Source organism: Protomyctophum parallelum (assembly GCF_964188405.1).
Source record: "Protomyctophum parallelum genome assembly, chromosome: 12".
NCBI lineage: Eukaryota > Metazoa > Chordata > Actinopteri > Myctophiformes > Myctophidae > Protomyctophum > Protomyctophum parallelum.
In genome coordinates, this window is record NC_139712.1 from 26,968,007 (window position 1) to 26,994,463 (window position 26,457).

Sequence of the window (26,457 nt, forward strand, 5' to 3'; positions counted from 1 at the left end):
CACTTTGAACATACTAAGGTCAGGTTGACCTGTGTAGCCTATACTTTCTTGCAGCCTCCACTGATCATTTTGCTGTGGCAAGTATCACATCCAAGGCCTATGGGTTTCGACTACAGAGGGACTCACTGACCCCAGCGTGCACTTATTCATATATACGTACAAATACACATACATGCACGTTGCACACGCACACTCGGCCCCCCCTCACCCTTTCGACCTCCTTTGATGCATTGTGAATCATACACTGCTTGTCAACTAATTATGGAGAGTGTGTGTTTTAGTCAAACAGTCTGGACATTCCAGCAGGGTCCTCGGCTGTGGCCCGACCCCTGTCAGTCTGCCTACCATGTGTGATAGGTAAGGATAGGTGAGCGAGGGGAGGGGAGGTATAGGGACAGAGTATGGCAGTAAGCTGAGGGATACCTGATGCTGGTTGGCTGTCATTGCAGGCATTGTTCTCTTGTCCAATTTCACAAGCTATATAAATCCCAGGGATACTTTGACTTATTGGAGACAGAATGTGAGGGTGCATCGGTGGACGCCTGGGTCTTTTTAATGGCGGGGGGGGGGGGGGGGGGGGGGGAGCTCGGTGGAAAAGGGAAGATTGCCACCTAGTGAGAAACAAACCTCCTCCAAGAGGGCAGGGGCCACGTCTCACTGCCGGACGACAGTGGGATCCCACCATAGCCGCCGATCCCTTGACTGCTCAGTGCTCTCAAGTCAAATGTTATTTTAAAATGTCAAATTAAATAACTCGGGGACACACTCTTAAAGGACGACTTCACCCGTTCATATCATTGGTCCTCACCAATGCTAAGATGGTACCATTTCGGTCTACTCACTCTGTGTCTCAGAGGAGGGCTGCGGACAAGTTCAGAAACCCGCCTACCAGTGACATCATCATCGATGGGGAATCCAAGCTAATAGAAACTGCATTCTTTCTATTCCTGGAAAGTTAGCATGCTATAATAGAAGCCATTGTTCTCACATTAATTTAAAAACAAATGTTTGAAAAAGAAAAACCAGCCTACGACGGTATAGGCGGGTTTGTCCACAGCCCTCCTATGAGACACAGACCAAGTAGAAATGGTAAAAGTAGAAAATGGTACCGTTTTATCATTCTACTATAAATGCGTCACGTCTCTGCGTGCGTGCGTGTGTACGGTTGTAATGCACGTAACTCGAGAACCGTTTGACCCACCGACTTCACAGTCAGACCCACGCTTCTCCAGAACCACCACAAAAGGCTCTGGTCAGGCTCTGCCAGTGGCCTAATGAGGCCAACTCCTTTCACCTGGGCCAGGCTCTGCCAGTGGGCCCAATGAGGCCAACTCCTTTCACCTGTGCAATTTCCAGCCTCTGCCTCAGCCAATTGAGGCTCAACCAATTAGGCTCTGCCAGTGTGCTGAATTGATTGCCCAGTACACTTTTCAGTTTGCAGTCTTCACACACAGGCACATACACAGATCTCCATGTGGGACACCGGCTGACAGTAAAAACGGGTCCTATGGCAACGTATATCATTAGGTTTCCAAGTTGCATCATTCCCAAGTAGGCCGGTGGCCGACTGCGACGTGCACATACAGGTCTAGTGAGCATTAATGACTAATGAGGACCAATTATATGAAGGTAGGTTGAAAATGGGTGAAGCCAGATATCCTTTACGTTCTCAAACATATACATACGTCGCTAAGAGCGGTTCCTTTGCACGGGTATACTGATGGCTTGTTTGAAAGAAGCCTCATGTTACGTATGTCTTAAGTGCAGTGTAATCAGGCAGAGTGCCTCTACAGTCCTCATGATGCAAGGCTGACAACTGCAGGCAGGCAGGCCACACTGTACTGTATACTGTAGTAATGTATTGTGAGGGTCAGTGTGTCCTACTCATCCGTCCCCCCATCATTGTCCATCATCTTGCCTGTAAACCATGCCGTAACATGCCACGTAAACAAAAAGACATGAGTTTATTGGTCCAATTAAGTCTGTTCTAGCAGATTAAGCTGTGGTAAATGGCCCATGTATCCTCACCCCTGTCATGGACCTGCGTTTCATTCATTGTACACCAGACAGAGGCCAGCGACTGGGCGGCCATGAAAGATCTCACACCGTGCCGCAAACGGGTGCGGCGCGACCTGGCGCAGCACAAACGGGACGAACCGAGGCGAATATTTAAATTCAAGTCTGAACGCACCTTTAGAGATGCACGTTACAATATAAAAAATGTGGCCGATTACATTACATTATATATACAGTATATATATATATATATATGCTACCGATAATATCGTGCATCACTAGTCTGACTCGTTTGATTTTCAGCGGGAAGACTATTTGCTTAGTTGCGTTGCCTGTACAGTACCATGGAGGGGTTTCTTTAGTGCTGCGAGGTAATTGGAGCAGCGTTGCGCACTCCCATGCATCCTTGTGTTTCTGTGAACTTCCTGTTTAACCCGACGATAGCAGGCGATAATAAAGCATCTTTGTCCACTGAAGCAGCAGGTGTTCGTACTTCGTAGCAGCCAATCTACGAGCCTCAGAAATCTTATTCTTATCATTCTCGTTGGTGGCCAGCTTTCCATTTCTACCTGTTTCGGAGGTCCGACCCTGTGTCAACACATTAAGGGGATAACTACTGACATAGATGGATTGCCGCAAGATAACGCCTCTGCCCCCCCCCCAGTCCTCTGTCCTGTGCACGTCTACCGTGGGCCAAAGACAAAGTTCACCAGGGCCTGTATTGTTTACCATGACTGTAGAAGTCAGCCAGGCTCATAAACCCCTCCATTTGAACGCCTAAACAGTTGTTTGATAATATTTGTGATAATTATATATATATATATATATATATATATATATATAAAAAAGCAATTCTGTTCTGATGTCACTGTGACACTACAGTATATGGGATGTTTGTGTGCATCCATCCATCCATCTTCAACCGTTATCCGTAGTTGAGTCGCGGGGGCAACAGCTCCACCAGTGTTCCAGACTTCCCTCTCCAGAGCAACATTAGTGAGTGTGTGTGCAGAAGACTGATAACCAATTACTTAAAGTACCAAAAGTAAAAGTAAAAGTTTTCATATGTATTGTAACGACACTCTGAAAGACCCGGCCGTAACTTGCCTTGTCCTGAGTTGGAGGCCAGGGTTGGACTCCAGCTCAGGGGGCTAAAGTTCACATTGGTGTCAGAAGGGAACGAGGACCCCTGGAGCGTGCCCTTGCGCGAGGGACTGGAGGAGTGAAGCGCTTCAGAAAGGAGGGGGTAGTGTGACCACACTGTCTGCCTTCAGAAAGGAGGGGGTAGTGTGACGACACTGTCTGCCTTGCTTTTTTTCACTTCCATTAAGGGTGCGTTTTGAAATCCGCACCGGGAGCACACTCACATAATATTATTAGTGTGTTTGTATTTGTATTGAGGGTATGCGCGTGACATCATCATCATACATCATATCATAAGTTATGCGGGAACGCCTACTGAGTGGCAAAAACCTACTTTCTGGCCTTAACAGCTCATACTGTACATCCAAACAGAAAATCTGATTGCATTAAACAACATTAAACTCACTTTAAAACAGACCACAGTATATCATCTTTGACAGTCTTTTGCGAAAGACTATGTTGATGTTCCTAGTATTATAAATAGGATGATTAAACTCAATTTGCCACTCACTCTATACATGTGCATACCCTCTATTGCACATGTGCGCTCAGTGTGCTATATCCGAACGCACCCTACAGAAGACTAGTGGGACACACAGCTGTCTGGTCTTGATCTAAATGTTAAACAAGTAGCCTGTCCGTATGCCTTCATAGAATGTCCCCCTCCACCTAATATTTTGTCACTGATGTGCACTCTTTCTTTTCCCCCCCTAATTAGCTGGAGGAGTTAAATGACAGCTTTCTCCAATACTGTCGCACGGACGTGGAGGCTTTTCTGAGTGACATAGACCGCACCTTGTCATCAAGCAGGCGGGTGTTTGACCAGATGGAGAGCGAGCATGTCTCTGAACCGAGAAATGAGGACTGGGACAGAATACAAAACCAGGTTGGGGAACAAAATGTACCACACTGGATCGAGGGAAATGAGAGTGGAAAAAGAAAAAGGCACAATCTAATCCTATAGTCTCATTCTCCTTGTGGCCTTGCCTCGTCACTTAACGTGCTATTGCTTGTTCAGCAGCAACTGCATCGTATAGCATGCATTGTATAGAAATAATACAATAGAAATAATCTCTCTCATGGTCGATCATTCATTTAAGAACAAGTAGCAGTGGGTAGGTTAATAATCCTCTTGCTTTTACAACAAAAACACACAGAAAACGACCAGGCTTTTCAACGCCTTGACTCTTCCATGGAAAGGAAAGGAACAAAAAGGTGCGCGCAAGACTTCTATATGTCAGCCTCTTTTTCCACTGCAGGGTGGGACACACACGAAGTGTGGTGGAAATGAGACATCTTTCCTTTATCTGGTGCGAAAAGGTTATATACAGGACAGGGTCTGCTCAACCTCGACACGGGGGTATCAAACGGTGAACATGTTTTTCTCATGGGAATACACTGTAAAACAGAATGCTTCTCATTATCACACACTTTAACGGTGAGGCCTGTTGATTGTCTCTCAATATGGAATAGGAAGCAGTCTTTGGGTTAATCATTGGTGGAGCTATATGGAGGCCTCCTTCATCTTTATTGGGATAGCAGCAGATGTTGTATTACCATGCAATGTATACCTTAGCATACTGGACAACGGTCCAGAGTTCTCCCATGTCTTATGGGCACTATTCATTCAGGGGCAAATCCGCTTCTCAAGAGAAGCTATAGAATAATATAAAATACATTATGAATTTGTTTCCATTGAATTATGAGTGCATTTCAGATTTTCAACATCGCCGGAAGTCGACAGAGCTAAGCTAACCACGGCACTAATACAGTTGTTGCTTTTCAACTTGTTGGCAGGTCATTCAGAAGGATGTACGGGAGTGTGCCATCTGCCTGACGTCACTGTGCAGCCCCGGGCGGGGAGGTGAGGCAGGAAGACGCACTGTCCTCCTGTCGTGTTCCCACCTCTTCCACCAGCGCTGTCTGGAGGCCTTCGAGTCCTTCTGTGTGAACAGGAGACCCACCTGCCCCCTGTGTAGGTCTGCCTACTACAAAAGACTTGTCTGAGCGCTTCATTTTCATATGTCCAATTTTGTGATCTCAATATTAATGAATCTAATATAGGCCATGATATTATTTCTAAATAACCCCCCCCCCCTCCCAACAATAAAGCTAAAATAATAATAATGATATATTTCCACCTCCTTTTTATTTGCAAACAAACCAACACCAAAAATAACAAAACATACATACAGCAAACTCATCATAAATCAATAGTAAAAAAAAAAGAAAACTTTCACAAATAGTTGCCAATAATGACATGCAGAGACTGACATACAGACAGATGGACATAAAGAGGCTTGGCCTGCAATGAGAGAACTCTTAGAAACCCACAATTATGCAGGAAATACTTATAAAACTGAACTGGCAGTTCTAGAAGCATTCGTTTTGCGATAGAAACAGAAGCCCAGAATCTCTGGCGAACATTGTGATTGTGATACTATGGCCTCTGATTGCTATTGTGCTCTGAACAATAGAAGCACTTCCCTGTCAGATATCGAGACCTGTGCAAAGGTCAATGTGACCATCTGTCAGCTAGCAGCTGAATGAAGTGTGAATGACAGGAACAGATACAAGTACAACTATTTGTCGAGGAAGCTCAGAACACTTAAAACAAGTTTGAGACAATTATTGTAGCTGATCCAGACTAACTCATATTCTGTAAATACCTTAAAGGGAATCAAGGGATAATTCTATTTAATTTTTTGTGGTGCAGAGTGGTGCAGCCACTCCAAGGAACAGCAATGTGTGTCTGTCTGTTTAGAGTACCAACATGTGACAAAGTGGCGCTGTTGAGCTTCACACTGTGCACATGTGCATGATGGGAAGCTGAGTATTTAGTGTTAGTGTAACACCAGCACAGTGCAGTACAGACCACGGTGTAGCACATGCACAGGTGCATGATGAGAGGCAGTACAGTAGAGACTACATAGTCCGACAGCCAATAGTCCTACAACCAATAATCTGCCAGCGAATAGTCCTACAACCAATAATCTGACAGCAAATAGTCCTACAACCAATAATCTGCCAGCGAATAGTCCGACAGCCAATAGTCGTACACCCCAACAACACCACTCAGTTCAGACGGGTCTGATTATTTTTTTTACATTTGGTTGACTCATCCCAAAGTTATTGTCAAATAGCTTTTTTAACTGCTATGGTCTACTACATGGGTTAGACAAACCTCTCCACAAATAGTTTTCCTATATGATAAAACATTGTTTTAAAAAAGGAAATGTCACGCACATATTTTTCCAGTGCATATGGCAGGACTTGTTGACGGATTTGGAAGAGATTTTGATGGTCTGGTTCCAAAAATGAACCAGTATTTAATGTGTAAAATCCATATTTACATTAGTATGAATGAGCCCGGCTGGAAAGTGTCTAAGTGGGAGAGGGTGGGGCTTAGCTAAAGTTGAATTGTCACAATGGTTACTGAGACATGTCCACTGAAAGAAACATTTTGTCACAATGATAACAGCACTGTACTGGCTATTAACTAGCTAGTATATCGAATGTCTGTCTGATCTCTTTCTAATAGCATTAGCATGGTGGACAATTCTCAGTTAACAGGGCCAAACTATTTGACAAGCACCGTGGCATTGTGCAATAACAAATACGTAAAATTGAATCATCCCTTTAATCATTCTCTTCTTTAGCATATCAGTAACTTTGGATCATCTTGATTTTTCAATTTTCACAGTATATTTTAAATTGGTACGGTCCAATGTTGTTTTTGAAGATGAATCAAATCAATGATTGCAGACAGGAAATGGAACAGGATTAAAACAACCAAACTGACTCTCTCTTTCAAAGACTGAATAGGGCACAAAAAAATATCCAAATTAATTAAAAAATATATATATGTGGGAGGAATAAAAGCATAATAGCACTGCCTTAATGTGTTTTGAAATTTTCTGTTTCAACTTCCTCCAGGAGAACATGTGTTAAGCTGCTTAAAAAATTAAATAAAAAATCCATCAACGTAAAACATGTGCAAAGAACCTCAAAAGGTTTCGAATGCATATTAAATGTTTTCTCTTAAGTCCTTTTCTCGACACCTTGTCACACATTAATGACCATGAAAACACGTCACATTTACATCACCATAAAACGACCAGCTTGCTCAGGCATTTCACGGAATGCAACCGCACGGATAACGTAGTTCCACCACAGTCCCATTCTGTGGAACTGGAAAAGGTTCACTTCATTCACTTGCAAAGAGCAACGTCCACGGTAAAGCCCAACAGACTTTCAGCTGCAATTTTCAGAGATGCGTTAGGGTTTCACAGTGGTCTAGAGCGCACGCACACACACACACACACACACACACACACACACACACACACACACACACACACACACACACACACACACACACACACACACACACACAAACACACACACACACACACACACACACACACACCCTATGTACTGTATTACACAGGACGACGCACAACGAGACAACCTATGTACTGTAATACATGAAGCCTGTGAGATGATCTTTCTATAAGGCATTAGAGGTGGCGCTAGAGAGGGAGAACATCACAACCCAGGGCCCGAGTTACTGAGTCTTTGTACCAACTGCATGGTTGCACATTTTCCCTCACATGCATTCTGTATGCCAGGGGTCTTCAACATTTCTCAGGCCATGGACCCCTTAGCTGAGAGGAAGCGGGGACCCCCACTACATATTGGATTCACGTTAAATGTTAAAACTTAAATCTTCAATACTTTGTAAACTTGAGCTTTGGCTCGGTACTTGGTCTGCTCTTTTTTTCCCCCTGTACACCAAACCTCTTCCCTCGACAATAGCCGATCTACAAGCTCACAACACGTCGCAGACGCTGCTGTAGATCTGCTATTTCCGGCTAATGGTCCCCCCAAAATAGGGATGCGAGGGTTCAAGTGGTTAGTGTAAAAAAAAAAAAAAAAAACTAAAGATAGCATAAAGATTTCCCGGTCCCCATGCAGTATCTCTGAGGACCCCCTAGGGGTCCCGGAGCCCCTGTTGAAGACCCCTGCATGTATGCAAAGACGGTTTCATTGTTTGCATTAGATTTTAGGTCATCTAAACCCTATGGCTCAGTGAGTCAGTCCCTCAATAGGCTAGTGGCCTAACTATTTACATCTAAATAATGCAAAAAGAGGTATGAAAACACAACACATTATGTACATGTGAATAAAACATTTACAAAAAAAGAAAACGTAAAATGGACACGGACTCTTAAAAAGCCACTCTAGTTTCCACATATGTAGAGCGGCCTTCAATGTAGAGCCCCTAAAAAAGTTCTTACCTCAAAGTGATGACATCTTTCTATATTAAAGCGCACTTCAGTAAAGCCAAATAAAAGAGGAACATACATATAGCACTTAAGTGCTAAAATTAGAGGCCTGTCAGTAAGTAAAGGTATGCAATTGCATAAATATGTAATAATTGAGTGCCATTTTATGTGCTGGCTGTGATGGATGGGTGAGAATAATACAAGATATCAGCACACCCTGAAGAGTATACCTCTGTATTTTCACCTTTTGAGCTTAAAGCAAATCAAAAGCACAACTTAAAGGATGAGCCATTGACGACACGCTTATATCTGTTCACAATGGCGCCAATCAAAATAAGTCATGCAATGTAGAGTAGACAATACGCTAGCCTGTGAATGCCCTGTCTATCAACTGATGCCAAGTAACTTACCATGTTAGGGGTTGGTTGGGGGCAGTAACAGTCACAATGAAAGCAGAATGGGTTGTGATGTTTTATAAAAACAAAAGCATAACTTTGAAACGGGGCATAATAATACTACGTTTAAAAACAAAAAGAAAACAAAAAGCCATGGAAAACAACTTGTTTCAGCTGCTTCATCCGCAAGCTGTCGAAGTGGGTCGAACGAGCAGAATGGCAGGTAGCAGAGGGCTGGAGGAGAAAAGATAGTGTCCCCTGAAGCAAAGAGATGGGTGGTTTTTTAGAGTCACAGTCACGGTTTGAGGTCAACATCAAGGTCACTGCAGTGATGCCAGTTCTATTTCACGCCACCGACATTCTCCTGGTCCCCGCCTCCACCCGAGACACAGAGGATGGAATGTCATGAAGCTAAATTGCTCTCAGCCTCCGTTTGTTTGCAGCATCCGTCAGACACTGTCTGGGTTTAATACGTCTCTTCCTATCCTTTTCACCTTTAGGCAGCCAGGCAGGACTGGAAATCTCCCTTTGGCTGCGCTAAGATGTGTGTGTGCGTGTATGTGTCTGTGTTGATCTATCATCCCTTTCACAGAGTTTTCTGATGCCCGTTGGCGGAGAGCTTTCCAGACTCTGGGTCTGTGGGGCTGTTTGACAGTTGCAATTTATCCAGACCTGGGCAGGGGGAGATAAGGGAGAGAAATCTCATTAAAGAAAAAAAGAAAAAGAAAAAAAGAAAGCCTCAGACTTTTCACTTAAGACGGAGGTATTGATGTGGCTTTTCTCCCCTCAGCACCCCTGTCTGACATTTCCTAACCCTATCACTCTCTGTGTATCAAACTTGTCACAACAGGTCCCGGAGACTATAGCCACCATCTTTCCTTGTCACGTGTCAGTCCGAACACATTGGATTTGTCCGCAATTTCCTCCATTTTGTCACTCTGGGTCCCTGACATAAATCAACACACTCTGCTCAAAGCCACAGAGGATATTGCTGTCAGTGCCACGCACACCTATCCTCTGTGGACATAAAACAGGATGGGATTGAATTGGCCACGTTTTATTACTGCATATAGGATGGACATGATTGCTTATATTCTACAATGGGCCTGACATCTCAAAGGCACTGTTACTCGTGCCTAAAATTGCAGGATATTCATTTTCATCACTGAAGAATACTTCAGTATTCTCGAGGACACATGTGGAATTCCCCATTGTGCTTTTTGGGTGGTGGAACCAACTACCTTGCTTAAAATATGGACCTCGGGTCCCATGAATAACACATAATGAGATGAAACAAAGTGATAATGTTACCCAGGGCCTTGAGGAGCTCTTCTCGTATCGCTGAGGTGAACTTCCTGACAAGGCAGAGCGTTGTCACGACTGCAAACAACATGTTGTATGACAGGACGATGTAGAGGTTTCCCAGCCAGTTGAACCTCCCAAAGTCTCCCAGGAGATCAAACCTGGTGATGCCTGTGAACGGGAAGTCACATGTGTCAGTATTTCAGAGACATACAATTATAATATCGCCACTGAGAAACAAAAAAATAAGTACCTGAAAGCCACACTTGCTGGAAAATGGCTCTGGTAAAAAGTAAGCATGGAACCCACCAGATGCGCCTTTGTAACCAGCAGCTACATTAGAACACAATTGTCGCTCGCAGAAAGCAGCGCATTCAATCAATTAAATATCTGATATGAACTTGTTCTTAAATATTGAAAGTAAATCTTAATGCCATTAAACCTGGCATATATATATACAAAAAATAAAACAGCTCTGCTGTGCTTCACACAGCAGCTGGTAAAAAAACAACATTGTGATACCGATACCGACTACGTTAGTTATGGTTTTACTTTTAATTTAGTTGTGTTCCTTTATTTTTGAAGTGACGTTCTAGTGTTTCCTGTCATGACTCGTCCATCCTGTGTATTGTTAATGTTGTTCACCTGTGTGCTGGCGCTTCAGCCAATCCTGTGTTAATTATCCATGGTGTTCAGCTGTGTGCTTGTTACTTAGCCCTGTGTGTGTATAAATACATCCTCAGTTCTCATCATTCACTTGATGTATTCTTTTCTTCTGGGTCCTGTCTGAGCTCCTGGGGGGTTCTTCAATAATATGTTGCTATTGGGCAGAAAACTCTCATATCCATATTTTAGGTTTCACAAGTTGCAGATCAGCATAGCTCAAACACGCATGATGTGATTTGAGCTTGTGGATCTGCTAGTATTACTAATTCACTCGGACTTTGACTGTTTTGAGACACACAGTTCTATGCCAAGTAGAGGTTATGGTTGTTCTACAGTAGGTAGTGGCTAGGGAGGGGAACTGCCCATAGATCCGAAGTCCCGTTAGTCCGAACATGCATTAAGGTTGGCGAACATGCACTGCTCCCGTGCTTGCGGTTATGTTTAGGTTAGAGATAGGGATAGTAATTTCGGAACAATGAAGCTTCTGACTAATGACACAGCACCCTAGGGAGTTGCTAGGGTGCTAGTATTTGATTTGCTAATGGTGTAAAGCTTTATTTGCTAAGATTTACTATTTGGTTGCTAGGTCTTTGCTAGTTGGTGTAGTTAGTAGGTGGTGGTCACTGGTCACTAGGATGTACAACTTGTACAAGTCAGTTGCATCATGGCAGCATTGCCACTTTGAAAGGCAGTTTGCTACAATTTAGGCATTTAGCAGACGCTCTTAATCCAGAGCGACTTACATTTAAGCAAGAACAAAAGCATGGGAATACATCACATAAAAGCATTTATGACTACTAGTCACTAGGTTGCTTGATAGCACTGGATTGTTGATGGGTATTTTACTAAACACTAGGTGGTAGCTTGGTAACACTGAGTTGTTTGCTACTAGGCAGTTCTCAATTCGGTTGGTGTACACATGTGGCTATGAGGCAATTGACTGTTGCTACAGTAAGTGGTTTCTAGGCTGCGGATCTCTTGAAACATCTCTATGCTATCTACCTAGCCCGACATTCCTCCATTCTTTCCTCTGTTCTGGAACCACCATTCTAGGTCCTGTATGTACGTAGTTTCTACTGTTATACATTAACCTTTTTTGTTTTGCTTACAGCAACCAGTGCAATTCATTCACTAATTAAATAAAGAACAAATTATGGCAAATTCCAAAAAAATCAAGAATTTCAGACTCTAGGCAAACATTGGGGGTTTGTGTTTTCTTCTCTAAGCACCCCTTCACAAAACAACTATTGTGTTCATAAGCAAAACCTCTTTCTCCACAAAGGCACGGGCTGCAACGAATGGGCCCATTTAGGAATGTCTGCTCTGTCTCCAGTCGAGGCTCTCCGAAGAGTGTGTCTCTCTTCAATGGCCCATCTCTTTCAACAAGCCAGAAAGGCCAAACTGAAAGAAGGGCTTACATGCCAAAAACCATTTGATGTACATTGCATGCAGAATCTCGGGACACGGCTGGCTGAAGACGGATGAAAACAAACACTAAAAAAAACCTGTACAGACCTATGTAAATGACTTTGCAAACAGTGTTGTCGCACTTCCTGGGAAAAGAAGTCTCTGAAAGACTCCTATAGGTCCGGATCGTGTCCGTTCTTTTCACATCGGGGGAAGGCTTTCTGTTTGTGGTCTCATTATGGGAGTCATTTTCTTAGCGTGCAAAACAAGGCGGTACGAAAAGAAGACGCCACACCCGAGCCAAGGCAGTGCAGTCTTCAATGGAACCACAGTCACCTGCACACACATCCACCTGAGTCAACCGCTGAGCTAACTACATATCTAATTCAAACAATCAACAAGCACCATCTTGTAGGTTTCCGCCGTGCTGAAGGCTTGTGCAATTCCTGGAAGATTTCGACCCGATCAGAGATGGGGAAACCTCTGTGGAAAGGTAGTCGGTGCCTGATATAACCATACCTTATTCAATATATTACACAATGGAGGAGCCATTATATAATATATACATACAATACAATGGAGGAGCCATTATATAATATTGTAGCAATAAGTTAATTCATTTATACATCTGCTGTTTACTATAATTGATGGTGGCAGGTACCAAAATGTTGATTTTGACTATAAATAATCACTGAATTGCTATACTAGTTTCCACCTTGATTTAGCAAGTTAGTTATCTGGGTGCAAAGCCTGACGCTAGATGCACAGGGGTTGTATTAAGCAAAGACAAGACATAGTTACCAACCCACACGATTTGTGACATTTCGATGGTCAAATGACCAAATGTAACGGCAATAACGTGAATAAGAACCAGTAATAAGAACAGAGCTCAGAAGAAACAATGGACAAATCTGATAAAAAGGGCCACAACATGAAATATATCCCCAAAAGAACACACAAAAACAAAATTGTGAAGTTCAGATGCCCCAGAGTGCAGCGCTGATTGGCCCTTCCACTTTCTGTACATGTACAACACCCACACAGTGCTTAGTTGGGGCCAGACCGGTCTGCAGAAGACACCCGATAACGGGTGGGATTTGGTCGAGGACCCCCCCACCCCCATCTGAAAATGCTTTGCCACGGACCCAGATAAGAGAAGACTGAAAAAAAAAACAGTTTCCAAACAGTTTCGATATTCGTCGTTTCAACTCATAATTATCATTTTTATAAATAATGATCAAAAGGTGGCACGCTGTCAAAAACAAATACCTAGTCTCTCTGAACATTCTATATTTCCCCTGTAGTATCATCTGAACCTCTGCTCCTCAATTAGATTAGCCATCGATTGAGTGTCCGGAGAGATGTATTTACAGCCACAGTAAGCAGTTTGTGAGCATCCAGGGCTTTAACTAAATTGCCTGTGAAGACAGAGGGAGAGAGATGATGGAGACCCTTGTCTCTTGCCACTGAAGCCAAATTCATTTCTAATGCCAGAGGTTTTGATCTTGCTTTGGTAATATGAGAAAATCGAATTGAAGGTAAGAAAAAAAGAAAGATGCTTGGCAATGGCATTTGCAATGGCAGAGTGGAAGACATTAGCATGCCGCTGCCAATGATAATGCCTCTCTCAGAGAACTGCCCCTGATCCACTTCTGATGTGTACTGCTGTCAAACTGCAGTCTCTATTAGAGAGCCAAACATAGTAAAATAACAGAAGGCTCAGAGGTTGAGGTTTGTTCACACAACACAACTATATGGACAAATTTCAACAAACAAAATAAGGTCCACCCGAGAAATCAGGTGGATGCTACATTTTATTATTTATCAATGTAAACTGATATTCTGTGCACAGAAATGGTACAATAATGGCTGAATAGGTTTTGCTCTTTCTAAAAGCGAACAGCATCTGTTGATTAACCACTTAAAACCAGGAAAGCATCAGTGTCATTTTAGATGTTTTTTTGCGGTGGCTGTTCAAAAATAGCAGATCTACAAGCTCACTGCCAGCTTGTACATCTGCAATGTTTGAAAAACCTTGAAAGTGTGAAAACGATTGATCTAGAAGGCATCTGTAGAATCAGCCTCTTAATTCGGTATTTAAGTCTGACGTAATACAATAGATATGCAATATCTAAACGCGTGAATCTTCTAACAATGTTATTTTTCAGACAAAGTAAATATATGATGTGGAGACAAAGACTATTATTAAGGGACCAGGGACGGTGGTCCCTTATTGTTTGTCTTTTTTTTCTTCTCCTTCCACCAAAAATAGCAGTTTTGGCTGAACCGTGCAGTCGGTTTTCGCAAAACTTGGGGATATGGTAGAGGGCCTCAGGGCCATGCCAAATGGTGATGATGCGAAGCCCACAACCATTGGTCAAAAGGTGGCATTATAGCACTCAATTGAAAATGCTAACTTTGACCACGCATAGCTCATGAACCGTTTGAACGTCGGCAATAAAACTTTGATTATTATCTTATTGCATTACGGCTTGGTCGCTGCTTGCAGCTATATTTACCATCATTATTGAAGGTGGTAACAATCCATTTGCTCAGTCCAATATTCCGGGGGCATATTTAGAATGTGTGCAGGGTTGAGTACGTTGAATCTAGTTTGCATTAATATGATCTCTAATGGAGGATTTAGTTTCAGTCTCAGTCTCAGATTTAGTCAGACACAGTCAGGGACACAGTATTACTCTATGGGGACACAAAAGCGACACAAAAGTAGGACCCGGAAGTATCTCTGGAGGGGGCGCTTACGTTAAAATACTGAATGGATTCAGGATAGCCCTGCCATGATGTTTTTTTTCCTGTGCACCCTCCTTGTGACTGTCACTAATGCACATGGCATGTGCTTGCATTGTTATGGGTTTGAATATAGCTTGTGACCTTTTTCCACTCCTGTATTCCTCTCCTTGTTGACTTGTTCTCCGCTTTTGTCATTTGACATTTTGTTATTTATCAAAGTACGTTTCTCCACCACAATTCTCTTTTGTGAATGTAGGTCGAGTGCCGGCCGACAGGGGCGGAGCACGAGCAGCACATTCTCTTACACAGCGAGCGGTAATCTCAACACTGCATTGAGAACATAACGAGGAGATGGGATGGGGAAAAAAAAAACTTTTCTATCCATCTTTCTGGTGCTCTTAAACAAACGCACAGGGACGCGGGCATTCGTTCTAAAGGCGGGTCTGCCTCTTTCGGAGCCACGTCTCTGTTCCCCCTCCTGAAATAAAAATTGTGTTATGGGCCTCTTACCCATGCCTGCACTCTAACCCCCATCGCCGCTACAGAGGAACAAGCAGCACTTCTGTCTCTCAACACCATTACAGGTCCCACGAGCCTAAATAAAACATCACGGAATCCCAAATGGCTGGACTGTATCTGAAATGGTTAGAGCGGCAGTGGCAGCAACCCTCTTTTCCAGAGTCTCAAAAATGGTCATAAAAACTTGGTGCGCTCTGTTCGAATTACTTTGTTAAGCTGTGCAAATATTGCATGCAGAATTACTTAAAAGGGCGAGCTGGTTGGTATAAACAGGAACCCATTGTTTCCACACAGTTGTGCATCGTTCCTCTAGCTAGCATTTATGAGGGGAGTTTTACATCACACACAAACCCGTGCTCTATTCTCAAACTCCTCATATGCTGCTTAAAGTCTCTTTACTTCCCCGCACATTTTTACATTTCTCTTCTAATGTATAGAGCGTTGCTCACTCTTTAAACCTGTCTAATGCGTTAATTCCTTTTCATCTATTCAGTGTCACAAAGCAGAACCTGTTGATGTTTTGTAAAGCTCCCAATGACGCACTGTATGCTTGCTCTGCACCATCTCTCTCTCTCTCTCTCTCTCTCTCTAACTCTCTCAGACACGCAGTAATGCTATTTGAACAGCTGTGTCTGCACTCTGCATGTTTATTAGTGCCATTGTGATGCCGCAAACCCCTGTCATTTTTACCCTTTCTCTCTATTCTCCTTTCTCCGATCACTATGGGAAACTATAGAGGAATTCAACTTTCTAACCTTAACGGTCCGGTGTGTGTGTGTGTGTGTCAGTCGGAGAGAGAGAGAGAGGGAGGGAGAAGGAGAGAGCGGGAGGGGGAGAGAGAGAGAGAGAGACAGAGAGAGGGGGGAGGGAAGGAGAGAGAGGTTGGGAGAGAGAAGGAGAGAGAGAGGGATGGGGAGAGAGAGAGGGAGGGAAAGAGAGAGAAGGCTGCTGCCCACTCTGCTCTCCCTCTCAATGTGGTCAGTTGTGTCCGGCTGTTAGCTTTATGTACAGACAAATCTGAGAATCCCGACTATGTACAGGTACAGACTCCTTAGGAAAGTCTCGTCTTATCCTTCATTTAGTAAAGTTTTGTCTTATCTTAACCCATTAAAACCGGGAAAGCATGTGTAATTTTATACTTTGGCTATTCAAAAATTGCAGATATACAATTGCAGACCTGCTATTTAATAAACAATTGTACAAATCTTTGAATATATATTTTTTTTAAAGCAAAGATTTTTAACTCAAATCTTTGCTTCTGGGGTCCCTGGAACAAAATGTTGAGATCGTGGTCGGCGGCCAAATAAATATAATTTTGGGGGTCTTTAAGACCCACTGAAACAGAAACATGTTTTTCAGAAAGTATTTAGGATTTCGAAGACATTTTTAGAATCAGTCTCAGTTCTTAATGTGTTCACACATCACAGTGCATTGTAGAAAAATCACAGCGTGTTCCTGTGACCATCTGTCATTAGCGTGACACCTCTGATTCAGTCAGATCAGCTTCTTCAACAACCACTAAAGATGTGACGGAATCAAACATGCATTCACCAGCCCTAGAGGCAGCAGGCATTTGTGTCTGTGACAGTCAGTGGATAATCTCAATTAAACCAGTCATAACTGTCTCTCAATTCACATGTTCATCTTCTGGTCTCTTTTTCTTGTTCAGTACAGGCAAGGACACTGCATCAAGTACCAATAGTGGAAACCTAGTTTACTTTTGCGGTGTTCCACGTCTTACTCCAACGTTCTACACAATGATTGGCTACCAAAATGAGGACTCTCGCGGCTCAATCGTAGTGAAATTGTATGTTTTTTCGTAATTCAAAGCCCAACTTCATCATACAACTGTCGCACAAAAGTAGTGAAAATAGCCGCTCTTCAACGCAGCTCGGCTATTTTAATTTGAATAATAAAAACGGAAAGGTTTTGGACATGCAAGATGTCCACCTGACAACGATATTAAAAAATGCGCACCTGGCAGTAAGACTTGTCTGTGTAATTTGAAAACCTGGCTGGGTGGGAATGACACAGTTTGCGTGCAGGCACAGTCTCACTCACACAACTCACCTAGAGTTCTGGACATAACTGGCAGGGCTGAACTCAGCACCAAGATTGATACGCAGCAACCAATGATCTAAGGGTCAGAAAGGACAGGATAACAATAGTTAAAAACGTATTGCAATTTAAAAAAAAAATCAAACCAATAACTAGCGGTGGTTGATGGAAAGAACAAAAGACAACAATTTGGAGACATTTTTCGACTGGGTATGGGTATGGCATGGGTACGCGCGCACGCACGCACAGCACTTGAGGTTAAATAGGTTCCACATATTGTACAATTAGTACCTCTGAAGTTGCTCATTACCAGGTTTTCCTCATTGTGCGTTCAAGTCCTTTCACGGAGCGTCATGGCTGGTTAACAAGCCTCTCCGCGCTCTAACTCATTACCAAGTGAATTGATGCCACCAAGGGCCAAACAGAGCACACATCCTTCAATCCCCCCCCCACCCAATCCCATCCCATTCCACAGAAAACCCTGTTCTCTCTGATGTACAAGAAAGGAGCTTGCACTGTGTCTCTGTTTACGCAAGCCACAAACAAATATTGGATGGATTGACTACTAAAGCCATTGAGGGGGGAACTAAGGAGCGAGGCTGGACTGCAGGAGAAAGGGAGGGAGAAACAGGAAGACAGGAGAAAGAGAGATGGAAAAAATGTATCTGGACTACTGGATCCCTCCTCTTTCATTGGTGTGTCGCCTAAACCCTAACATTTAAATTCACTAAAACGTAACCTCGACCTAACAAAAAACATTACTAAACCTGACCTTAACCTTAATACTAACCTCAGAAACACAATGTCCAAACCTAACCTCGAAACCCTGCAGTCCACCTGGGCGAAACACAGGGAAAAGAGACCCTCCCAATACATGGGCACCTTGTGACCGCCCACCCCGCACTTGCCGTTGTCATGGTGGTGTCGTCCTTCCTAGGTGTGAGGCTCTCAAAGACCCGCAGGCTGTAGAAGCCCACGACCGAGGACACCATCAGGTAGCTGTCCAGCAAACCGGTCAAGGACAAGCTCCACTGGGAGGGAGAACGGACCAACTTAACCCAGTTAAGACCTGATATGAGGCCCATTCTACAAATGTCTTCTAAATCCTACGCTTTCTTTGAAAAGCGTACATTGCTATATCGATGAACGTTTTCATGTCATGGCGGACCCCCCAAAATGATATGATTTGAGTTAAAACATGTTCACTAATATATATGTATACCAGTATATATATATATATATATATATTAGTGGTGGGCATAGATTAATTTTTTAATCTAGATTAATCTCACTGCAATTCTGGAGTTAATCTAGATTAATCTAGATTAAAATGGCTCATTTGAACTCTGCCGAAAGCATTGAAAATATGTGTGCGCTACCTAAATAATGACCAGAAGTAAATCCTTGAACGGGCCACGTGGCCCATTAGACCAGGAGCCCTATCATAATTGGTAATGAAAATATAATAATAATGTTCAATACGATGTACGTGTGTTATACATTGTTTATTCAGTTAAACACGAATAACCATAAACACGTTACCATACAGGCAATTTGAAACAGTGGGTGCAAGAACAACCCCCTTTTCTGGGATATGACATTAATTAAACTGTAAACCTAGAGGTGATGAAGAACTGTTTACAGTCAGTAGTTTGACGAACACTTTTCCCCGGAGCCATATTAGGTCACATTCTCACCTAATACTTCGGTAGACTCATGCGTATGGGCGGAGATTTGGGGATTCTTGCATATTTAATTTGCTGCGGTTTGCCTTCACACTGTCATCCGTAGCAATTGGAAACGCAGCATTTCTTAAGCAATTGATTAATGTACTCGTCCTCATTTCGACCAGGGCTTCAGTCTCCTCATTCGACCACGTCTATCCACGGTAACGGGACATCTTTGCGCTGCGTAAAATATGCTTTCTCTGTCTCCAACTGTGTTCATAATGTGTTCGTAATCAAGTGCGATTGGAAGCGAAGCGAAACCCCCGTTTTTGCTTGGAGTATAATGCGGTTCTTTGATACGCATTACGATTCGAATGAGCCTTCACACCTGCCAAACGAAGTGCACTTTCTGAAAATGCGCAGCAGGATTCGTTTTAATCGCAGCAAAGCTCTCTGGTATGAATGTGACCTTAGTGCTTGGCCCGCCGGCAGCTTCTCTATCATCAACCAACGCAAAGGGATGCTTGTGCGTTAGGTGATACTTCAGACTTGAAGAACTCCTACAGTAAGCCATTTCTGCTTTGCACAGGGTGCAAACCACCTTGTTCTTGTCGAGGTTTCCATTGGGAAGCTTCTTGTAAAGAAATTTCCCCTGAAGCAAACCCGGGTTCACAGAGTCCTGCATGCTGACGTTTGATGTGGCACGTCGCACTGTTCATTAATTTCACCCGTGTCCGGTTAGGTTAGGATTTGTTACCGCCCCGCTCTCAGAGTAGTGACTTCTCCCTCCCACAGAGTAATTCCGCCAGGTAAAACTATCAAAGTGAAATTCCTAGTTTGCTCGCTTTATGCAGTCAATGCAGACTGAGACCCAGCTCCCAGACCCAACTTTGAGAATAGATTAATGGCGATATATTTTTTTTGACGCGCGATAATATTCTCGCGTTAACGCAGCACGTTAACGCCGATAACGGCCCAGCATTAATATATATATATACACAGTATATATATATTCAAAGTTCTGCACAAATTCTGAAGATTAAAAAACAAATAGCACTCTACAAGCTCGCAGTGCAGCACGAAGTGACTCTCTGTGAGCTTGTATATCTGCTATTTTTGAAAAGCCAACATAAAACATATGGTTACAGCGGTTAAAATGATTGTGACACAGATGCTTTCCCGGGATAAACGTCAGTTGTTCCCCCCCCCCCCCCCCGTTTTTGTTTCAAAGTGTCCCAAGTTTGCACCTTTTCACTCTACGATAAAAGGTGACGAAACGGCCAGAAAGGCGTCTTCCTGGAGACTTCTGGCTGAGCTATGCGCTGAGTAAATAAGACTGGACTGAGAATGTCGCTCTTGGCTGTGGAGCATGAGGGGGGGGGGTGGGGGGTGCAGGGAGGTGAAGACAGTGGGATGGGTGTCACTGAAAGGATACAACATGAGAAGGATCTCCAGGGCCGCCTGAGCCACGCCGAACGTGGATAACGGGGTGCTCAGGAGGATATTACCTCGATCCTGCAAGACAGACAGACAGGGACATCAATCTTACATGCGAATAGGGCTGTCACTGTTATACAAATTTATTGTTGATGATTATTTGTCACAAACAGTTGCAATTTAAGTTTTGTTTCTGGCATTGGAAATTGATAACTTAATAGAATTGTTTTAGGCTTTGTAATAAAAGGGCAGATATGAGTCATGACAAATAACTGAAATATACCAGGAAAATACTGCCATTTTTATAAATGTTATACTTTCAAATAAAAGGTAAAAATAGCAGAAATAGCTGATCTACAAGCTTACAATGCATCACAAAGTGCCACGTTGTAAATGTGCTATTTCTGTTTTTTATGTTATGCAATTCTTTCTACATGGACACGATTGTGACAATTCTGACCAAATAAATGCGATTATCTCAAATAATTGCGATTAAACAATTATGTAATAATTGTGACAATCCTACATACGTAAACACGTCACAAATAACGGGATGAACGACATTGGCGCATGGCTACTCCACGCACACACATGCAATGACAGAAATCCTGCAGAGTAAGTAGTAGTCGTTGCAAGAAGAATTTCCCCGACTTCAGACAGACGGAATCAAATTGGCAAAGTAATGAATGGAACGAGATGAAAGAGGCCCTTTTCAAATCACTGTCGATCATACACTATGTGAACAGGTGTTCAAACAAAAAAGGCACATTGCTTACGGTAAGGAGAGTGTAGAGAGACGGAGAGCGTGCCAACAACATAAAAACAACGACACAAATACTCCGGCAAACATGCCAGGCGTTTCCTCCCCTTTTTTATTTCTTCTTTTGAAACATACTGTACATCTACATACAGAAACCACAGAGGCCGGGCATCTGTGCTGTCAAATGATAAATATTTGCTTTTGTCAAACTTGGCATCGGCGGGGAGTAGTTTTTAGAATAGGGCGTGCTGTTATCAAACGGATCAGCGCTGGAGTGCACCATGAAAAACAATAGCTTCTGCAGTGGTCCGCCTGCCAGAAACCTCTTATCTCCATATTCAAAATGTTTGTGTTCGTTCATAAATCAACGCCACTACTTGATCATACCACAGCATCACACGAAAGCACCAAAAGCAAGTCAATCTGCTACTTTTGAATCTAAATCCTTAAAAGTAACAGTTTTGGACATATGAGGTTCCCAGTTCCCACCCGACAGAGACGATATCTATACAGCGGCTGACCATTTCCCACTGTGCACATATTTTACATGTCAGCAGATCGCTGCTTTAATATACCTGTATGTGTGTATATATATATATATATATATAGATGCCAAGAAAAAGTATGAAGGGAGAGAGTGAGAGAGAGACAGAAAAAAAAGTAGGCTGGCAGGTTGTTTCACGCCTTTTTATGCAACTGTCATCTGTGAGAGCTTACTGCAGAGCCTTGGTGCAGAGCCCCCCTCTCTCTCGCTCTCCCGCTCTCTCTGGGAATTAGCAGACACCATCTGATGTCATTTAATAATGGAGGGAGGGTGAACGAGAAGGAAGGCACCCCATACAGTGAAAACCTCGGTGGGAATTTAACCTAGTGTATCAAAATTGGTACACTTGCAATGCACACACTGTCAGTCAAATGAACACTGAGGATTTGACTGTGCACATATGCGTGCGTGCGCACAGGTTAGCTACCTTTCACATTACACCTCCTTTTAACTCTTGTCCTTTTCATACCTGCGGCAGGCGAGGCAGAGAAGGATATATGTGGGTACATGTGTTTTTGGGATAGGTTTGGGTGTGTGTGTCTGTGAGCGCGTGCGCTTCAGTGCGTGTAGGTTTGTCACTACAAGCTGCCATAGCCCATTCAGCAGACGCATGGTTGGCATTTGTTGCTTCTGGGATTAGTGCCTTGCAACACCTGTGCACAGGTGAGGTCGTCAGCTGCCACATAGTGTATGCGTGCACACACACGCGTACATGCGTCTGCGGGCCGACCAGTCTCCTTCAGGTGGGCCCTGTCCTTCGCCACACTTTGATGTCAATGCGGATAGTTCAGATAATAACTCTCCAAATAGTCATGGGCTATTATTATTATTTTTCACAGGCAAAAGGTGCAAACTGACAGGGAACAGAGAGTTACCAGCCCAAAGTTCAGAGGTTGTGGGTAAAGTGTGTGTGTGTGTGTGTGTGTGTGTGTGTGTGTGTGTGTGCGCGCGTGCCTGCGGTAAAGTTTGCATGTACGATTACGCAAGCGTGTGGAACGAGAACAACGTCGCTAGCCCAACCGTGTCCGATTGACCCGTTTATGTAATCACAGTGACAAGTGCGCGGTGGGCTCCAACACGGCGGAGGGCCGTCAGTAAGCGTTTTATTGGTCCCTCTTAGTGGCTGCTCATCAAGCTGTAAAACACTGTGTCCTTCTGACAGAGGCACCTCCACCCCCCCCCCCTCCTCCACGTGCTCCTCCTCCCTGCTCTTGACATAAACTTGTATTCTATTCCTAGTTTGATCACATCAAATACTTTTTCATCTGATCTTAAAATAACTAATGACTGAAAATAGACGATCTACGTACAGGCTCATCTGCTATTTTCGGTGGGCAGCATGCTTTTACAGAATACTTCTTCTATGGAATCCAAATGACTTTAATCCATGTCTTGCTCTTCTTCAGCGGTAGAAATTAAAAAAAAAACTTTACTTGATCAAAATTACTACTAATTACTACAAAGTAATTAGTAACTGAAGTAAGTAAAATTGGATATGAGATGTAGTGGAGTAGAAGTAAAAGCATTGGAAATTCTCCAGTAAAGTAAAAGTACCTCAAAATTGTACTTAACTCCTGTAGCGCCATCTAGTGTTAGCATGCGCACACCTAAAGAATGCCGCCCGTCCGCTCTCACTCTACGGAGCTTGTTTCCCTTCCGGGTTATTCAGGAAGGTGGGTGCTTTTGTTAGGCGCACATCACCACTCGCATTAGCTCATAGCCCTTAGCTATCATTACAACCATTTGCTCAGCGATGCGGTACAAACTCACAAATGATTTGTGATCGTCGGGTGTGCGGCGGCCCTCCATGGACAGCTCTCGAACCTTTAGAGACACAGCACTTTGAAAATCCTGTTATTATGGAGGCTTAACGGAGTTGGATTAAAAGAATCCCATAGCCGGTGGGGACGGAGGCTCTCCATACTAACCGGAGCCATGCTAAAAGGTAAACAAACGGTCGGCGCTTTCAAATATGGAGTATACGGTTGTCTACGAACATACGCGTAGATAGCACCAGTAGGTACCGTTAGCCTAGCTACGTTTATGAACGTAGATGGCAGAGAAAAAGTTAAGTACTGCAGTACTTGAGTAAATGTACTTAGTTACACCACTGCTCTTCATCTCCTGTGTAGGAGTCGACCGGGGCGGAGCGGGGCGGGGTGGGGGGGGGGGCCTTGTACTCAGTATGCTTTAGGGACCGTTTGCGCAGCAGGATGCTAAGCGCAGAGGGAGGGAAGACAAACATTGACAGGGCACTTCCATTGTGCTCGCCCTCCTTCCCCTCAAGTCCCAGCCTCCACCTGCCATCACCATATCTTGGGCCTCATTTGACTTTCCCACAGTCTGGACTTTCTGTTCTCTCTCTCCGACGGCGGCAGCCCCTCCCCCCCCACACACACACACACACACACACACGACGACGCCTCTCTGCATCTTTACCTCATACTCTCTCCTCCCGTGCGTCCTCTCAGACTTGCCCTTCACTCTCATAGAGACTCCCGCAGGGCTCTCTCGCCTACGGCGCGCGCGGATGCTAGTAGGTACTAGTATGAGGAAGCATAAAAGGGAGGGCACTATAAGGGCAGAGCGTTGGAGGGGGTGGGGGGTGGGGCTTGGGGGGGTAGACCGGTAAGATGGATATCATATATGGGTATTGATCGTGTCTGAGGATGAGACACACGCACCCCGCCCCCCCACCCCCGCCGTGGTGTGTAGCGCTGTGAGATCAGAGGTGTGGCACGGGTCCAGCTCATCAAACAGCGCAGGGAGCGTTTAGTGGGCCCGCGCTGTCAGGGGAGGACAGCCTCGAGCCGCATGACAAGTGTAATTTGGGGGATTTTCTTGCGACGCGTCATGCCAAAGAAAATATCTCTCGAACACACTCACTCTCTCTCTCGCTCCTCCGATAAAATAATTGGAATGTCGAGGGCAGCGCGGTCGAGGAGCAGCGAAATAAAGGGAGGGGAAATAGGATACATTATGTTGCCCTTTCACGGAGAAAAGAATGCAACCGCAAACACACACACACACACACACACCTCTGTCACTGCAGATGAGATCAGATAAGCAGGCCTAGTAAAAACACATAGCATGTGAGGTAGGGAGATGAGAATCGGTAGTCATCCAGCAGGCTTGGACCCCCGTTCACCTGCTGTGGTCTCTGCCTCAACAGCAGCAGGCCAGGAAGGGCTTTTCCAACACAACTCCACTGTGGGACACGTAGCCCTCGCTCGGTTAATCTGCGTGCTGCTGTGAAATGACTTCCAATGAGCTTCCCCTAAACAACAGGCCGATTAGCATCTGAGCCTTTTCCCTTCACAACGACGTGCACCTGAGCATATCCGGAATGTGATTTATGTCCCCGCCGGGAGCACGGCAGGTCTGATAGGGAGGGAGGGAGCCGCGGTCCCAACTTCCCAAGAGGCCATGTTTTGGGGGGGTGGGGTGGGGTGCGTTTGTGTGTGTGCATTTTTGCGTCTGTGTTGTGCGAAAGGGTGTTAGTGAGTCGCGTGAGTGTGTGTGTACGAGCGTGCGTCTGTGTGTGTGTACATGCAGTACACTTACTGTGGATCCTTTTGGCATGGCAGTCTCGTCCACGAGAAGGTAGAGAATATTCAACGCCACCATCAGAACAGAGATTGTCTGCGGAGACAAATGGCAACGAGTTAATAAAACTCACAAAAAACATCACATTAAAAAAACCTGTGGTTCCAGTATCCCAATTAAGTTGCATTGTGGGAGCCCCCTGCCGAGCCACAGCGCACACGGCAGCGGCGGGAAAACAAAGCCTCCTCCTGGCGGTAAACTGTCATTTAGGTGCTCATAATAACCTCATAACACAAACAGTGGTCTCATAAACCCAAACAATGCGGTGGCTGTTTTGATGCTGCACGTGCCGGCACATTTCCGATGCACGTGCCCTTTCGGCACCGCAAACACTGCGCGGATCACAACAGGATTTCCACGCCCTAATCTCTCCCAAATCACGGCATCTGCAAAGGCGGCTATTAGGGCCTTTTCCTCTAAACAGCCATTAAAATTTAAAAAAAAAAAGTACATCCCCACCCAGATTGGACTTGGCATGCAGCGTGAGACCCAAAGTGTGTGGAGAGGTGCAACACGTCGAGTAACCGTGCGGGCACCAGCCAGGCTGCGCACGCCATGAGTAAACAGTTACAGTGTCTCTAATGATAGGTCAGCGCCACAACTACCCACCGTTCCTGAGAGCAGTATCAGCATCACTATGGGATACAGCAGGTTCTTCTCCCAGCCTGATGCTTTCTTTCTCCTCTCTAGAGGGAGGGAGGGGGAGAGAGAGATGGGGGGGGGGGAGATATTGAGGTCATTCGTACAAAGAGACAGGCAGATGGAACATGCACTGTATAGACAACTCCTCCAGTCAATACAAATACGGATCCGGTTCCCCCGCATTCAATCATGAGCTGATCTCCAGCCTAAACATAATTTTCCTACATATAGGTTAATTAATAAACTGATGAAAGGT

The 26,457-nt window shown here is 44.2% G+C and overlaps 2 protein-coding genes across 3 annotated transcripts in view; one reads left to right on the forward strand and one right to left on the reverse strand.

The window, feature by feature from the left end:
- Nucleotides 1–5,166, forward strand: part of rnf32 (ring finger protein 32) — a gene marked incomplete at both ends in the record, with an annotated part of 10,708 nt that extends 5,542 nt beyond the window's left edge. Inside the window, 2 exons of the mRNA XM_083777726.1 lie at nt 3,878–4,045; nt 4,957–5,166. Of these exons, the coding sequence (XP_083633852.1) occupies nt 3,878–4,045; nt 4,957–5,166 (378 nt within the window). The remainder of the gene's footprint in view (nt 1–3,877; nt 4,046–4,956) is intronic.
- lmbr1 (limb development membrane protein 1) overlaps nt 1–26,457 on the reverse strand; it is an 89,980-nt gene that overhangs the window by 32,219 nt on the left and 31,304 nt on the right. Inside the window, exons 11-17 of one of the 2 annotated variants that reach the window (XR_014570036.1) lie at nt 26,169–26,245; nt 25,518–25,595; nt 20,648–20,727; nt 18,454–18,544; nt 17,558–17,624; nt 10,154–10,315; nt 8,964–9,514 (exon numbers count right to left, since the gene is read on the reverse strand). Coding sequence is in view for 1 of the 2 variants with exons in the window: in XM_083778035.1 (XP_083634161.1) it covers nt 9,429–9,514; nt 10,154–10,315; nt 17,558–17,624; nt 18,454–18,544; nt 20,648–20,727; nt 25,518–25,595; nt 26,169–26,245 (641 nt within the window). In the remaining variant the exon portion in view is untranslated. Of the gene's footprint in view, nt 1–5,291; nt 9,515–10,153; nt 10,316–17,557; nt 17,625–18,453; nt 18,545–20,647; nt 20,728–25,517; nt 25,596–26,168; nt 26,246–26,457 lie in introns of those variants that run through there. The other variant, XM_083778035.1, reaches the window with a different exon arrangement.